The 18,665-nt window shown below is 46.6% G+C and overlaps 1 protein-coding gene across 1 annotated transcript in view; it reads left to right on the top strand.

The window, feature by feature from the left end:
- LOC138296986 (stimulated by retinoic acid gene 6 protein-like) overlaps positions 1-5,890 on the top strand; it is a 499,158-nt gene extending 493,268 nt beyond the window's left edge. The window contains exon 18 of the mRNA XM_069236505.1: positions 2,426-5,890. Within this exon, the coding sequence (XP_069092606.1) occupies positions 2,426-2,715 (290 nt within the window). The 3' untranslated portion in view covers positions 2,716-5,890. The remainder of the gene's footprint in view (positions 1-2,425) is intronic.
- The last annotated feature ends 12,775 nt before the right edge of the window (positions 5,891-18,665 follow it).

Here is an 18,665-nt window from a genome sequence, read left to right on the forward strand (position 1 = left end):
GAATTATAAGGGTGTTCCAGTATGCCAATGTGAATTGGTGAAATTGGTCACTAGCCTGTTAGTGACAATTTGGAAAGCAAAGAGAGAGCATAACCACTTAGGTTCTGGTTAGCAGAGCCTCAGTGAGACAGTTAGTCATCACACAGGGAACACATACAGGGCACACTTATGAGCACTGGGGCCCTGGCTGGCAGGGTCCCAGTGACACATACAACTAAAACAACATATATACAGTGAAATATGGGGGTAACATGCCAGGCAAGATGGTACTTTCCTACAGAGGCAAAGAGGCTGAAGATTAGTTTTCTTTGGCCTCACAAAATCTTCCAAACTTAAATAGTGGTAGGACCTACAAACCTTATTTTGCCCTAGAAGAGACAACGTTGGCTATTGATACCTTAAGCGTAGGAAAGGCTCTGGCCCAGATAAGATCCGAGGTGACTTTTCGAGGCATGATACATCTGTTTGGGCACCTTATGTTAACATATTATGTAACTTAGTTGCTTTAGGTGCCCCGGCTCCTGATACATAGAAAGGAGCAGAAATAGTACTGATTTTCAAAAAAAGAAATTGGTGCGATCCGGCCAACTGCAGACCCATGAGTCTCTAAGATAATTTACAACAAGTTTATACAAGACACAGTCTGAACAAACTGAATGACTGGATCAAGGAAAATAAGATCATATCACCTTATCAAGCAGGATTTAGGCCTCAGGTTATCACAACAGACTAGGGGCCCGATTCACAAAAGGTAAACTTAGACGTTTGGTCTAAACATAGACCAAACGTCTACGTTTACAACTTTGGGAATTCACAAAGGGTATTTACGAGAACTATCTTTAGGTCTGCACTTGGGGTGATACAATAATACTCATGTATGCATTGTATGGAAGTCCATCAAGGTAAAGGGAGGTCATCTATACAAAACATTCATTAACTTAAGGGCAGCCTTTGATCTTGTCCCAAGTCGGTGTCTCTTAGGAGCAAGAAGTTGAGGAAGATCTTAAAAGACAGATAATTAGATTGCCCTAGGACAACTTTGCCAAAGTTTGCTGTGGTTCCTGAGGCAAGCTTACTGATCCCATCCCTATAAGTAGGGGAGTGAGACAGGTCTGTGTGCTAGTGCCTACTCTCTTCTCGCTTTCTGTAAATGATGTCATAAAAGCTCTTTGGGAGTGTAATCATGACTCTCTGAAGCTCAATGGGGTTCCAGTACCCGCATTACTATTTGCTGATGACACTGGGTGTCACAGACCCCAAAGGGCTTACAGAGATCGCTTGATAAATGTAATGCTTACTGCGATACCAAGCATCTAGAAATCAATGCCAGTGAAACTAAATATATGATAATTAGACCCCACATGACATTCATAGGGAGCATAGGGCTGTGCAAGCAGACAGAGCGAGTATCTATGTTTGAATACTTGGAAATCACGCTTGATTCAAAGCTTTCTTGGTCCGCACACATCCAAAAAAGAAAACCTGTGCTCACCCAAAGCTCAAAAAACAGCATGAAATGTCATGTAAAGCAATCTCCCTGGCCACTGAAGTATATAAGTATAAGGCCCCGGCAGCAGCACTATATGGAGCAGAATTGTGGGTGGTTGAGAATGCTTACAAGCTCACTGATACAAATGGTCCACTTTTCACAGTGCAGATGGCAGACAGCCTGCTCTTTGAAGAGGGACAGAGATCCCCCTGTAGGAGAGTGCAGTAAGTAACTGCACTGTCCTGCAGGAGTATGTCTGGGGCATCCATCGGAGCTTTTTACCAAATTCAGTGGGACACCCTCGGGCACGTTGACTGTGCACCACATCTTTGTGTTGCACAGTCAGTGTGTCTCCTCATGGCCTCTTTCCCTCTGTGCCTACATCCATAATACCCAGTGGCACAGCAAAACATGAGGGGGCCTCCCTGCAAGATTTGCTGAAAGGGCCCCCACACTGAGATCAGTAGGGGTTGAGGGTCCCCTCCAGTATGGGTAAGCATTGGGGGCCCCTCACACCGCAGGGACTGCAGGGGCTTCTGTTACGTCCCTGATAATACCGCTTGGGCATAATGGAAAACCATTTTCCTTATTTGCATTGGGCCCTGCATATAAAGGAACACGCTAATATGATAGTGATGACTTGCCAGTGCTATCTGTACCACAGAGGGCCTGTGCAAATGTCTCCATCCGCTTCTGTAATACCAAAGTGCCCCAGAGATACAGAAAGCAGGCACAGATGCCTGTTGCACCTCTGGGGCACTTTACATAATGCCGTTCTAGGGGTGCACCTGCTTCTTTGTAAATACTAAGTAATAATACGTCTGTCACTTAGACTATGTAGAGATTTGCCCAGATGATATCCATCCGGAGTTGCTTACTTTCTATCAAGCTTGTCATATGTATGTAAAGATAACTGGAAATGTTGTTTTGTTACAGATCCTAAATCGTCAAGTAGGGCCAGGACAAGATGGTTCCTCCTCTACACCCTTCTGAAAAATCCAAAACTTATTGTGCTCAGGAAATTAATAGAAGACAGTGGTAGTGTTCTAAACAGCACAGCAGTACAACAAAGACACATCCAGGCTGCTGTGCTGACGGCAGAGAAGAAACACAAGAATGAGAGGCCGGTGGAAGCGAGCGGAGCGCGGCTTTCAGAGGATGCTCCTTTAGAAACATCTAGTGTGGCGTGGCTCATTATTCCAGAGGAAGGCGACTCGACCTCTTGAGTTCTCCTAAGCATTGTCTCCATAAGCACAGAGGAACAATAATAGTATGCATACAATACATCTATATGCAACATTGCTGAAAGTGACCAGGTGGACAAAAAATGAGGGTAATACAAACTGTATTCCATCCTTAGCACTTTACACCAATTAGTATACATATGGAAATGTAACTTACATTTGCACTATTGAAAAATACTGGAGCAAACCTATTTTGCACCTCCTTCTAACTGGTACAATTGGGGGGAAGGGAGGAAAACAATTTTGCTTGCATAATGGGAAAAAATGAAGTTCTTGTTAACTGATTATGAAAACATTGTAATTAGCCCATGGCATCTGTTGCCTTCAAACCATTTTTTGCATTATAGAAGTTTTAGCAAAGTAACCTTGGTCCATGCATAATATATGAAGCAAACTGGTGGCGGGCGATTTCAGCGGATTACTGAACAATAAAATGCAGCAAATATGCGGCCTGATTTAAAAGGCCCTAGTGCCACCTTAGTGCCACCATAGCATCATTTTTTTGATACTACGGCAGCGCTAAAGGAACTTTTTACACGCGCCATATTTACAAAGAGGCGCAATGCATGCATTGTGCCAGTGCTTAATTTGTAAGTAAAAACGTGCAGGTGCCCAAAGCCCCCCTCTTAAGCAAGCGGCTGCTGCAATTAAATGTGTGAACACGGAATACAGAGGCAGCGTAATCCTGAAGCCATTTAGGGCCTCTTCAATCCATTTACAACCATTCCCTGCCCCTTCATTTCACTCTTGCAGTTTTTTGTTTTCTCCCATAGTGATGCATTTTCGTTTTTCTCTTCCTCCGTCTTTCCCATATGTGCCTTCCAAAATAAGTGGCGGTGCTCCGCACGGGAAACAACAAGCACAAATTAAGCACTGCATTGTGCCACTTTGTAAACCCTTGCACCACATTATGCCTGCACCAGGCATAATGTATGCAAGGGGGCCCAAAACAATCTGTTAGATTTCCTTGCGCCATTTATTTCGGCACTTTTAATGCCTGCTCACAGCAGGCGTTAAAAGGGGGCATGCCATTGAATACAGTGGGCTCCTATGTACTCTGCAGGAGTAGCACCAAAATTTGGGCGCTACTCCTGCTGAGTACATCAATAGTGTCAGGAATTCTGATGCTATTGTCCCCTACCCTGCACCATGGTGTACCATATTTTAAATATGGCGCACACATGGTGGCGATAGGGAGGCGCTAAGGGACGCATGGAAAGTGGTGCTGCACTGGCTTCAGTGTCACTTTTCTTAAATCAGCCTGTGGGTTGCTTGAAATGACACATTGACAAAAAACAGATAGGCATGTATTTGCTCCACGCCTTGTCATGGGTGTCAATACACCAAACTGTCAGGGGTAGGGGAAATGACATCACACGCCATTTGTCCTTTACTTTGATTCACACACGCACATGCTTACACACACGAACATATTCACACACTCTCACATAAAAACACACTCTTACCCGCAAGCATGCGTACAACATACATTTAAAAGCATTCTTACTTAACTTAGTTGCCATATATTGTCATATTCCAGAAACTGTTACTCACTTTTTAATATATTAATAGTGAATAATATTATCCACTATTTGTATAATAAAACACTGACAGAAAACCAGGGAAGTGGAACCCCAACCTACGTCCATTAGGAGGAGCTGCCCCTGTGTTCCAGGCACTGATTTTGCCACGTGCGAAGCCAGGGGTAGCAAAGGTAGTGCCTGGGGGTCACAAAGGGCAAGCCAGGGATTGCAACTGCGACCTCTAAATGACTTCCATGCGCCTTGTTATGTAAACACAACAAAAACAATATAACTTCAGTTTAGTGATGCAAAAATTATGCAGGCTAAATTGGAGGCAAGCGCGTTGAGTCTACGTTTCTTTCGTGGCTCTGTTTGCAGTATCGCCCTTAGTGCTAAAAACGAATGCCTCTCAAAGGGTCAGAACTCAAGAACTAACCGAGAGCTAATCTAGAATATGGAGGGGCCATTCCACTCTTTTAGGCGAAACACTGCTTTGTCAGAACTGCGGCCACACATATATTATTCAAAACATTGGTCTATACATACACAGTACTTTCAATGGATCTGTATTCATAGGGGCATATTTACACACGCCTAGCGCCACCCGAGCTTCACTTTTTGTGACGCTCTGGTGACACTGTGCACTGCTCCATCAATACTCTCTATTTACAAGGTGGCATTAAGCCACTTTTTGTGGCTTAACACCAGCTAGAAAATAAGGCTCCTTAGCACTGAGCACTTTGCGTGGAAGAGGCGTGCAGTGGGTGTTGCTGTGGGCATTCCACAGCAACACCCATTGCATTTTGTTTCCACCCCAGATTTATGAGATTCTGCAAATCTGAGGCAATACCAAAAACTAACACCACCCCAAGGGGGGGATAGTGGGGGGGGCGGTAACATGGCACAACAAGGAGAAAAGCGTTAATTTCTCCCCGTTTTTTGCTCTTTCTATGTGTACTGCATTTTGCAACACACATAGAAAGAGCAAATCACCATTGAATATTGTTTTTGTACAGAAAGGTGTCCTTTCATGCACAGAAACAATCTCCCCCACAACGCAGCTATCCTTGCACCATGGCCCAAGGGTGGCTGCAATGGCGCTCTGCAGCAAAGTTAGCACTGGTGCAGGGGGGAACATAGGAGTGCACCGTATTCTTGTTAATACTGCGCATCCCTCAGTTTCTAAAGTGACACACTGCTGCGCTGCCAATTTTGGAATAGCACCACGCTGCACCACTTTATTGTAAATATGTCCCATTGTTTATACAGTGACATATATTCATGTGTAGAAATGGTAAACAAAGGCATTTCACCAGAGACAAGGTCCTGTGAATGTGTGACTGTTTGTTTTCTTCTGGAAAGAGTTTGGTGGTTCTCTATGCACTGTAGTGCTATAATATGTGAATGTAATTTATTTATATGTACACTTGCAATAAAATCTTTACTAACCCAGATCTATTTTCACCGCCATTGCACAATACCAATATTATACTAGATCGAATATTTTTCAAGACTCAATTGTTAGGGTTTGGGCATGTTTTACCTGTTGTTTGCTATTCATTTTTTTTCCTGCTATTACAATGCCTGCTTTGTGCATTGCCACAACTGTGAAAATGTCTGTAAACATTATTAAATCATCAAAGGAACCAATATGCACTCAGAACTTTTTATGCTGCCTCCATAATTATTTCTGTGTCACTACGAGACTGTCAGCTATTTGGAAAGCAAAGGACAATATGTGAAACTCTTGTAGGTGGAAGTTTATTGCACTAGGGCCTAATCCTGGATTCTAGCTCGCACTTGTTTCCACCTCTCTACCAGCAGCGTCTGCAGCATAACTCAAGGAGCAGGGGAGGTGATGGGATTGGGACGGAGACAAGGTAAAAATAAAAAAGCACTTACCTTGCCTCTATCCATGCCGACTCCTGCCACCTCGATCTCCTCTTCTGGTGTCCCAGCACTTACTGCTGGGAAACCAGCACAGGTTCTCCAGCAATCCTGGCACTGCTTTCATGCAAGGTTGGCATGAACGTAGCGCCAGGATTGGTCTGAGCGGCAGTGACTGCTGCTCAGACACAGCTATGGGGTCTGTGCAGTTTCTGCAACCGGAAGTGCGCATGTGTGTTTTTCCGGCCTGAAACAGCTGGCCAAACCCACATGCGCACTTAGGTGCACTCTCCCCGTCTCCCCTCTCACATCTCCCATCTCTTGTGGCCCAGCCCTACCCCTCCCTGCACTGCTGGCTGTGGCAGAAGCAGAAAAATAAAACAATAGTAAACTAGTGTTTTATTTTTCTGCTTCTGGCACAGCAAGTCGGGCGACGCTCCTTCGCCACAGCGAAGGAGCTACTCCTGCTCTCTACACATAGTAGTTAAGCTGCCACCAATGACCACTTACAGGTAAGAATCAGCTCTGCACAAATTAAAAAGAAGGTGCACCAAGAACGTGAAGAAGGAAGTGTCTAATGGGCATTCTGTAGCCTTAAAATACATATTTGCTTAAAAAATATGCATCATATATCTAAATCCTCCTTGGGCCGCCAGTGGTGGATTCTGAATGCAAAACAGACCTGGGTGTGTTTTTTTAAAATATGAGCTATAGAATGCACAGAGCAAGCGAGCATCGCATGCAAAGCATACGCTTTGAAAGAAGGTTTTTGAGGTTCAACCCCCCAAAAAGTATTTGGGCATAAGTGTGACATGCAGTGTATTTTACTTTACAGTTTAGTTATAAAGCAATATATTTCACCCGCTTTTCTGACGGAGAACTAATTCCCGTACCACACTACGTAAGACCCATTGCCAGGCTAGGATTGTCTCAGCATGTCTAGCTTCATAGTCAAGCCAGTTTCTACAACACACTAGTATGTAAAGTACTGTTTCCAAGAACTGTCAGCCGGAATTGCTAAACCGTCTCCCGTAGGCTAACATTCTTATTGCTACAGTTTATAAATCACCATTTTCAGGTCAGTCTTCAAACAGTCCCAGTATGTTAACCACCATGCTGAGAACAATGCCTACAATGTACTATTCGAAGTCCAGTGCCTATAGTGTCTATGGTGCACCAGTATGTAAACCCCCCTTTCATGTCAGTAACTATAATGCACCAGTATGTAAAACACTAGTCCAAGGCCAGTTTCTGCCATGCACCATTATAGAAAACACTATTCCATGTCCAGTAACTAAAATACACCAGTAGGTAAAACACTATTCCAAGACCAGTGTTTGTAATGCACCAGTATGTAAAACACTAGTCCAAGGCCAGTGTCTGTCATGCATCATTATGTAAAACACTATTCCATGTCAAGTAACTATAATGCACCAGTATGTAAAACACTATTCCATGTCCAGTAACTATAATGCACCAGTATGTAAAACAGTATTCCAAGACCAGTGCCTATAGGGCACCAGAAGGTAAAACACGCTTCCATGTCCAGAAACTATAATACACTAGTATGTAAATCACTATTCTGTTTCTAGTCTCTATCGAGCACCATTACGTAAAACACTATTCTGGGTCCAGTAACTAAAATGCACCAGCAGGTAAAACACTATTCCAAGACCAGTGTTTGTAGTGCACCAGTATGTAAAACACTATTCCAAGACCAGTGTTTGTAGTGCACCAGTATGTAAAACACTATTCCAAGGCCAGTGTCTATACCACACTAGTATGTAAAACCCCTTTCCTAGGCCAGTAAACACAATGTGCCAGTACGCAGTGCTGTATGCCTAAGCCAGTACCTGCAATACCTCAATATGAAAGCAATATAGCTAATCCTGTATCCACAGTGCCCTTGTAAATAAGACACATTTCCCAGGGCAGTATCCACAGTGCCCCAGTGTTAGACCTGACAGCCTTAGGGTGGTCACCCCCAAACTTTTTTCCAGCCTCCCTCCATTTTTCTGACCCTGTTTTTGCTGGTTTTAGGGCCAAAACTGTCCAGTGGTAAGTGCATATGTTCTCTACCCTGAACATGGTAACATTGGTTCCTACCCAATTGGCACATTTAATTTACCTGTAAGTCCCTGGCAAAGTGCACTACATGTGCCCAGGGCCTGTAAATTAAATGTGACTAGTGAAGCGGCAGCACTGATTGTGCCACCCACATAGGTAGCCCTTTAACCATGCCTCAGGCATACCATTGCAAGGCCTGTGTTTGCAGATTCACTGGCACTTCGTCTTGGTGTTCAAAACTATTTGCCAAGCCTTTAATGCCCCTTTTTCTACATATGTTACCCTAAGGTAGGCCATAGGGCAGGGTGCTATGTAAGTAAAAGGCATGTACCTATGTGTTTTACATGTCCTGGTAGTGAAAATCTCATAAATTTGTTTTCCACTACTGTGAGGTCTGCTCCTCTCGTAGACTAGCGTTAGAACTGCCCTCATATACATTTAATTGGTAGATTATGATCTGGAAGGAATAGCCCTGTCATGTTTGGTATTGCCAGAATGGTAATAGAAAATCCTACTTACTGGTCAAGTTGGATTTAATATTACTATTTTTTAAATGCCACTTTTAGAAAGTGGGCATTTATCTGCACTTACTGCCATCTGTGCCTTCCAGCCCTGTTTCCAATCCTCGTCTGGTCTGTGCTGGTTGACAGCTCCCCTGGTGCATTCCACCCAGACAACTATAAACACTGGCCACTCAGTCACATCTCCATTCATCTACATACTGAATGGGTCTCCCTGGGCAGGAATGGTGGAGGGGCTCTCTCTTACACTTCAAAGGCCAGTGGCCTGCCCTCTCACAAAGGACTAATAACACCCTACAGGGATCCTGGCAAACAGATTTAGGCTGAAAGGGGAACTTGTGCACTTCAGAACCACTCTGAAGTTTCCCCACTTCAAAGGCCTTTTGGCGTATATCATCCAGGTCTCCGAACCTACCAAATCAGACACTTCTGGACCTATACCTGAACTCTGTCAGAGAGACTGCCTGGCTGCCCAAAGGATACTGCTTGTTGCCCTGCTGCCTGGTACTCCTGGCTCTGCTGGAAGGACCCCCTGCTTTCCTCCTAAAGCATTTTCCAAGGGCTTAGATTGAGCTCGCCTCCTGTTTCCGAAGTCTCAGGGCCAACACAAACTTCCCCTCTTTGATATACAGTGGGTGAGGTGATTTCTCCAAATATTTTTGGATACCTGCAGGGTGGAAGAAGATACTACAGGTGGGTCCTCCATTTTTAAGACCTGAACACTTGTGTGTAGTAGTGTGAGTAATGCCCCACTATGTAAAGCACTGTTTCAGGCCAGTATTCATACTACATTAGTTTGTAAGCTACTGTCACCAGTCAAGTAGCCACAGTTCCTAAAGCAGGCTTCTCCAACGAGTTGCTCAGGAGCTACTGGTAACCCTCCACCTACCTCTAAGAAGCTCTCCTGTGGGCAGCCCAGCATACTAAATTAGACAGTTTTGCTTGGTTGGATACATATATTTATTCCAAAATTGAAAAGTGTGTTTTTGAGATGGAAATATGTATATTTTCAAAACTCATAAGCTAGGGCCAGATGTATCAAAGGGTTTTACCCATTCTATGTCTATGGGAAAATGTGTTCGTACATATGGCCCCTAATGTTTAGAGAAAAATACTCACATTTTTAAAACACTTTTTAAAGCTGATATTTGAGTGATAAAAGAGATAGCACTGGGAAGTCTTATTATTACTAAGCGGCTCATTGTGAACCCGGTGAGTCAGACCGCCATGACGGCGGCGGCGGTAAATACCGCCATTGCCATGGCGGTCTGAACCGACATATTAAGAACACAGGGAGGGCCGCCTGTGGCAGCCCTCTGCCACCACCAGGCTATCGCTGACAGGCAGCCTAATGATGGAGTAAATCATTATCCGACAGGCCAGCGCTGCAAGCAGCGCCGCCCTCCGGATAATGAACCCTGTTTCCTCTAGCCTTTCCCTGGCGGGCTCCCCCGCCAGGGAAAGGCTGGCGGAAGGGGTGCTCCGGGGCCCCCCTGAACCCCCCTGGAGGCCTCTGCACTGCCCATGCACTTGGCATGGGCAGTGCAGGGACCCTGGGCAGTGCCCAGTCGCGCAGGTCATTGCCCGATTTACGGGCAGTTATCTGCGCTAAGGGTGCTGCTGCACCCACCGCACTGAGGCATTGACGATGGCTCCATGTGGAGCCGTCGGCAATGTCCCGGCCCTGCATTCTGCAGGGCCGGTGGGCAGAAACACTGTTTCCACCTGCCGGCCCAGCAGAATGTTTGTAATTCGCCTGGCGGGGTCTCAAGGGGTCTGGCGGTCTATGAAAAGACCACCAGCATAAATACGGCGGGGTTTCCCGCCGTGTTCATAATGAGCCCCTAAATGTTTTCCTTTGTGCCTTGACCACTGCAATTATGGTTATTGGGGGTCATTACAACCCTGGCGGAAGGCGGAGAACCGGCGGTAAGACCGCCAACAGGCTGGCGGTCTTACTCTGTGGAATTATGACCATGGCGGTTTCCGCCATGGTCATCTGCCGGTTCCCCGTTCTGCCCGCCAGGGTGGAGACGACCGCCGGGCTGGAGACCTGGGTCTCCAGCCCGGCGGCCGTCACTATACCGCCGGCGGTATTTGGACCCGGCTTACCGCCGTGGATTTCCAGTGGTTTGAACCGCCATGAAATCCATGGCGGTAAGCACTATCAGTGCCAGGGAATTCCTTCCCTGGCACTGATAGGGGTCTCCCCCACCCCGACTCCCTCCCCTACCCCCCCCACCACCCCTGCCACCCCCCAAAGGTGGCAGGGCCCCCCTCCCCACCCGACCCCCAACTTCACTTCACCCATACCCACACGACACGCACGCAGGCACCACCTACATACTTACATGCACACACACCGGCATACATGCCTACATCCACACACACAGTCATACACGCACACCCACATTACAACATACACGCACACATCCATAAAAACATACACGCACTCATTCCCATACACACAACACCCCGCAGGCATACACGCACTCACACACCCCCTCTACATATACAGACGCACAACCACATGCACCCACACAACACAGAACAGACGATCGACTTACCTGGTCCGATGATCCTCCGAGAGGGGACGGGAGCCATGGGGGCAGCTCCGCCGACACCACACTGCCAACAGAACACCGCCACGGCGAATCACAGGATGTGATTTGCTGGGCGGTGTTCTGTTGGCGTGGCGGTGGAGGTGGAGCAACCTCCACTTCCCCGCCTCCCGCCAGTATGGCTGTCAACGGTCATAATAGGCCGAGCGGCAAACCGCCACCAATGGCGGTCTTCCGCACGGCGGTCCCTCGGCGGTCTTCAAAAAAGACCGCAGAGGTAAAAATTACCCCCATTGTGTATTAAACATGTAAATACATTCCAGAGAGACAAAGCCTTTTTTCATAATTTCTGGGAACCATACGTTATGCATAAAGATGATCACTGCTGACTATCTTGCATGGGGTGGCCACTAATATTATCTTGTCTGATTTGGTCAATGTGACAACACTAATAATATTAGTAGCTCAGGATGCTTTTCGTTGAACATACATAGTTCATATTAAAGAAAAGATTGAAGACAACTGTCGTAAACCATCTTCCCAGTGTCCTCAATGCCTGTTTGTACAGCACCTATTCCAGATCAGTAACTTAATTGTCCTAGAATATAGAGCTTGATTTAGAGTTTGGCGGATGAAATACTCCATCATGAATGTGACAGATATCCCATCCACCGTATTACAAGTAGCATTGAATATAATTCACTTGTAATACAGCAGGTGGGCTAGCAATCACGTTTGTGACTCAGTAACCCATCCCCCAACTCTAAATCTGGCTCATAATGCATTACATTTCGGTCACTTTATGCAATGTCCTAATGTGCATTACACATTCTTTAGGCCAACATCCAAAGTGCCCAATCATGTAAAGTAACAGATGGACAGCAGAGCACAGGAGAAGAAAATATTTGTTAAGGGGCTCATACAGGAAAGCCCCGATATCAGTGTGCTGATGCAGTGTAGCATTCAAGAGCAGTTCCTTAAGCATGTAGGCTGCACCTCCATGGAAAAGCAGGAAAAACAGATTCTGAAGAAAATTGTGGAAAAAGAGCCTCAAAGGTGCAGTAAACGCCAGCTTCATGGAAGAGTGGGTCCCCTCTCCTTGAAGTCGTGCTCGTGCCGGCCCACACGTTGCTCACCATGTTGTGTCATTCACTCCAGAGGAGTCATGAGGGGAATGGGGGGAATGCTGTTGACTTGCATCACAGCTTACTGTGTCTGGTAGGGATTAGACTGAGTCTGTACAGAGCCGATAGAGTTTGTGCCCCCCAAAGCCTCTGCACCGCTGTTTCTGCCCCTGGCCACAACCACCGTATCTGCCCCATTTATGGAGATGGGTGGGTGCAGGTGTACGGCAGGGTGGTTAAGACGGGAACAGCCTTGAAGGGGAGCCACAGGAACTGGAGTTTGCTGTTTTAACATCTGGCTGTGGCTCTGGTTGTGGATGTACCTCTGAGCTGCTGCAACAGCTCCTGTCAGCTGTGATAACCTATACAGCTGAAGGAGGGGAGGTATGGTGATTCTGGTGAATTCTGGAGGATCCTCATTGGCAGCTGTTGAATTTTGAGCCCAGGGTGTAATAATTGATCATTCAGCTTGCAGCCTGGTGGGTGGGGTGGGGGATTATTTAGCAAGAAAGTAAGCATGCAGGCTACAAATGGGGCCTCCTGTGCATCATCAGCATTGCAGCTAGATACTACTTATACTACCTGCCGTTTGTTGCCATCTCCTGCTGTCCCCTGCCGTACACCATCTGCCATCATCTATGGTCGTGGCTTGTGTGGGAGGAGGTGGTGGCTGCAAGACCAGAGGGAGGAAGTAAGGGGACAACTGTTATTGTCGTTGCTGGGCTGTTGTGCTGCCGGTCGGTTCTTTTGGTTGGCCTTGCTGACGGTTCTGTGGGTTTGTCATTGAGGCCAATTGCAATCATGGGCAAGTGCATACTGGCCCCAATGAAGAACAGTGTTGCAAAAAATCTCCCAGTGGGTACAACCTTCAATTCCTTTCTGGTCCGGGCAGTCAGCATAGTCAACAAGGAGATTGAGCTGGCTGCAATGCGCCTATCGCTTGAAATGGGAGAAAGACCCAGGAGCAATTGGGGGAGCAATTACCATTGCCTGATGCCCTTGAGGTCACCCTTGAGGACGCTTCTACAAGCCATGCAAATAGTATTATGCCCGACGAGACTACGAGTCATGTCTCGCCCGTGAGGACGGATGGAGAGTCAGATATGAGTGACTTTGGCTTGCCTATATGCACTAGTCCCTGCAGACCTTCTGCAAGGAAGAAAAGGGAAACACAATTGGAGTCACCTCTGGAGTTTCTGGGAGAAAGCTGGGTCCATTTACTCATCTTTCTAATAGTGCCTGCAATCCTGCTAACCATGCCCTTCTCGCGCAGAGTTGGCTCCACCCAAAAACTAGACCAACATGGGAAACTGTCCTGGACCAAGTCAAATCCTTAATAGCATCTGCAGTTTCCCCTCTTGTAGACAGGATAAGCTTACTGGAAGGGACCATACCGGACTTATCCTGCAAGCTAACCCATTCCCTTACTTAACTAATCATGCTTCTACTTGTGATAATCCTAGCACCAATATTGGTAACCATTCTACCAGGCAGATGCGTCCACCTCCTGTAGACTCATCTGCTCCCTTGACTTTCACACCGTGTATAACACTGTATACAACAACAGGACCAGTGGCTGCTTCTCCAAGCTGGACAGCAGTAGTCAAAACCAGGGATAATAAGGTTGCTGGGGCCTTCTCAGGTAGCTGATCTCCATCTAGGCCTAAGTCTGCAAGATTCCAGCAGTCCCTGGACCTGTCAACCCAATGTTGCCCCTATGTTGCGTTTTATTTTACTAGGAGTGTCGCCCCTGCTAGCTGACAAAGAAGTATCATATCCAGAACTGTTAAATAAAGTCTTTCATTGGCTTCTACGGAACACTGCGTTGATCATGCCTGAGTATCAAGACATACTGTTAGTTAGAAGAAGTAGGTGGATTTGCCACTCGCCTAAATCATCTGAGGGGGACTGTGCTATCATTAACTGCAGAAATCCAGATCTGGCCCACCGTTTGATTTTTCCTGGGTCTGGGTTTTGAATCAGGCATGGCTGTGCAAGTGCATGTCCAGCCATCATAATTGTGCCATTGGGCTACTTTTATAAACCAAGGTCAACTAGCACAAACAACCGTCTCAGTCAACCTATAAGGAAGGAAGATAGAAATTGCCCCATAGAGCTACTGGGTGCCCCAAGAATCACTATTACCAATAGATACATGACTCTTTCTGGTCTAGATGCCAATGACTGTCTTGCACCACCCTTGGACTCATTGAGGGAGTTTGGAACCTTGACCGATAGTGAGCCTCTAATTAGTCCTATGACCTCTTCCTAACCTTCCCCTGTGGAGCTTGTTAGACCTGCACTGGAAGTCCCTGGCCATGATGATTCATTGGCGTATGGTGAGATGGACTATCATTGTCACTGCTCCAACTATTCACGGGCAGCTGTACGAGGCCATTGTTACAGTTCTGGAAGCAGTTTTGGCCCTAGTAAAGAGTTTGCTTGTAGCCTCCTCATGGGAGGACTTCCCTGATATTCACAATTCCATGTTCTGCTCCATAAAGGAGCTTTTTTTGATAGAAGCTAGAACTCTTCCAAAATGGGCTCCTGTGGCCAAATGGTATACAAAGGCATGTCAGTAAGCTAGGTGGACCTTGATGGCTACTATTAAGGGGGGGGCGGCGAGAGCTGCAATGCAGGAAGCTACAGCTTCCCACAAAGCTATACTGGGCAGGGCCAAACAAGATTATGAGATCGCTAGATGGGAATTATTATTGGTCGCATCTAAGGGGAGAGATCACTGCTCCTTTTGGCAAATCGTGGCCAACAAGGGTTCAGCCCCTGCAATCTTACTGTGTAGTAATATAACAGCTTCCGCTCGGTTCGAACATTTTTCAGGTCTGCATGCACAAGACATGGGGATGAATGAACCAGCCTTATTGCCACCGCTGGCTCTATATTGAGTCTAGCTAGCATGGTGCCCGAGGGTGCGACCTTGGCCATGCCTGTTGGAGGTTCGGGTTCCCTAGGGAAGTGGAAAAAGGAGTGTCTTTCCTCTAGTGTCCTGCCTGTAGTTGCCCCTTCTCATCAGCTTGACTGTGCTCCCAGCCCCATTACTGCAACTGAATTTGCTGCTGAAAATGACTGGATCACCCCAGGGAAAGTAATGGGGCTTGATAAGGTGCCTGGGAACTTGATTAAAGATAGAAATGAGATTAAGTGTCCTTATTTTGCCCTCATATTCATTAATATCATGAATGGGTTGACCATTCTGCAGGCTTGAGCAGGGCTTGAAATCGTCCCAATCTAAAAAAATGGCCTTAGGTCTATCCCGTTGAACTATCGCCCAATAAGTGTCATTGACAGCTCACAGAAGCTTTTTAGTCGCATCCTGTTGAGCAGACTCCAAGTTTGGATTGAGGGTGTAGGAGTGCTGACCCCTCTCCTTGAGGGATTTAGGGCTGGGACAAGTACTATTGACCACGTGCTCCAATTGCAACTCATTTACTGAAAGTATTTCATGCTGGAGGGTGGGCGCCTCTACGTTATTTTTGTTGACCTTCTGTCACCTTTTGATTTAGCTCCCAGGGAGGGTCTGTGGGCAGTCCTTACAAACATTAGGGTTCTGAAATATTTGGTTTACATGGTCAGGAGGCTTCATCTAGGCACCTACATACAGGTCAGATATGACCATGCTGGAGTGCTGACAGAGCCCATCCCAGTGTCCAAAGGCGTGAGGCAGGGGTGTGTCCTAATACCTACCCTATTTCTGATACATATCAATGACCTGGTAGCTACCTTAGAGCTGTGTAACCAGGATGCCCTGCGTCTGGCCAACATGAAGTTCTGGTTCTCCTGTTTGTGGACGACACCTTACTGGTCTTGAAATCCCCAATGGGTATCCAAAATCTGCTGGACCAGTTTGGTGTCTTCCGCAGGCAGAAAGGGTTGGAGATTAACCTCAACAAAACCAAAAACATGGTTTTGAATCCTTGTCAGGTGGCAAGATCTCACCCAGTCCTTAATGGCTCCCCACTAGAAAGGGTTTGTACCTTTGAGTACCTGGAGCGCACCCTCAACAAGCACCTTGGATGGTCACCCCAGATCCAGAAGTGCAAACTCAGATTGGAACATTGTACTGGTGGTATCCTGAGAGCTCTGAAGTGATCTAGTTTCCATCCTATAAATCCCACATTGCAAATGTACAACCTGCAAGCTCTGGGGGGTCTATGTATGGTGGGGAATTTTGGGGGCACGATAATATGAACGATATGGAAGTGACAGAAAACCATTTTCTTTGACTCCTCACCAATGTTCCTGTCGGCACCCCATAGTGGCACTTAGATTAGACCTTGGAATTCGTCCTCTTGTCCCCAGAGTCAGACTCAGACTTATATTGTACTGGAGGAGGATTTGTTCCTCAGCAGACTTATTGCCCTTTCAGTTGGGCCTGGAGGAGATCTTAAAACTCCCTGGGGCTACTAGGATTTCATGGTAAGGGTTCATCAGACGCTGCCTTGAAGAGATTGTTACAATCACCACAATCTAATTGTGAACTGTTACACTCTGCGGTGATTGTAAAGTTGGATGGTGTTTTGTGGCAAAGTTTTGAATGTTATGTGAGTGTGATGATTTATTTATAGAGAAATTGGAATGGTTATTGGGCCCGACGTGGCCTAAGATCCTGGGACAGTATAATAAGTGCAGAAGACACCATATTATATTTCTTGCCGAAGATTTGCGGTCATTGTGGGTCGTCATCAGTGGCCAGGTTAAAATAGAAGTTCACTTAGGCCCATATTTATACTTTTTGACACAAAACTGCACCGACACAGTTTTGCGTCAAAAATATTACTGCCGGCTTCACGCCATTTCTTTGCGCTGTGTGGGTGTCAAATTTATACTTTGACGCAAGGCGGCGCAAACCACAGGTGTGAGTCATTTTTTTTTACTCAAACCACTGCGTCACGTTGTAAAGGAAAACTACGTTAATGCGGCAGAAATTACTGTGAGCCGGTTTACGACACCGCAAACCGGATATGCAGCATTTTTGGACGCAATAGCGTCAAAATTTGCCACAAACACAGCAATTTGTGCAGAGGAGAGCCAAAATGGATCCCAGATGTTTGCACAGACCCCAGGAAGATGACCACAGACCAGGAACCAGCCAGGAGGACCCACACAAGACCCAGGACAGGGAGAAGAAAAAAAGAAAGTGTTGCTTCAGTGCAGAGGAACAGGAAGTTCTGGTGAAAGAGGTGACGGAACACCAGCACCAACTGTTTGTCACCTCAAAGTTGCCAACCAGTAGGAGAGAGGCAATATGGCAACAAATTGTTGACAAGATCAATAGTGTGGCAGAAGTACGCAGAACAGTCATCGAGTGCAAGAAACGCTGGCATGACTGCAAGCGCAGGACCAAGGAAAAGATGGCCAGGAACAGGAAGGCAGCACTGCAGACTGGAGGTGGGAGTCCAGCACTAAAGGAGGCCCTGGACCACATAGAGGAGATGGTCGCAGCCGTCATCCCTGAGGAGATCGTCACAGAGATTCAAGGACAGGACAGCGCAGACTACCAGGAGACAACGCACATGCAGGGTAAGTCGCGTGGGGAATTAAAATGCACTAATGTTAACTGCTACCGGGGGGTTGGACACACCTACTACACAATGCATGTCAGCCATGATATTCAGGGAGTGGAATGGGTAAAGTTGGCACGGCACGGGGGCATGGCCCGTACTGAGGAAACCTGGGGCACACCACTACACAACACAAACAACCTTTGCATGGGGGTATGCTGCCATGCCAAGGATGTTGCAAAAGTTAAGCCAGGCCAGGAGGGCAGGGTACAACATAAAACTGTCAGCCCGTCACACGTCAGCCAGTATACTCCCTACATTAACTAGGGCCCAATTAACAACCTCTGGCCATACCTGCAAGTGGAATGTAACATTGACAACAGTTGCCACTACCACCTCTGCTGTGTGTGCAGGTCAAGTAGCTAATGGCAGTAACGTCACCATGGATCAAACACACCCAAATTAGAGGGTTCAGGATGGCAACGTTATCAATCCCCTGAAATCAAGACAAATGTTCCAATCCTGTCAAATGTGATTGCCAAAAGTTGCCACGAACTTCACCCATTGTCATGAACATTAGGAGGTACACAGCACTAATGTCATACCCATGCTGCATATGTCAGGGTCCACCCTGTGCCTGGGTTACTATAGCTCCAATGACACCATACAACATCCCAAATGTCATACTGCTCAGTCAACAGCATTGAGGGGGAGGACACATGTAACTGTT

Source organism: Pleurodeles waltl, chromosome 1_2, assembly GCF_031143425.1.
Source record: "Pleurodeles waltl isolate 20211129_DDA chromosome 1_2, aPleWal1.hap1.20221129, whole genome shotgun sequence".
Taxonomy (NCBI): Eukaryota; Metazoa; Chordata; class Amphibia; order Caudata; family Salamandridae; genus Pleurodeles; species Pleurodeles waltl.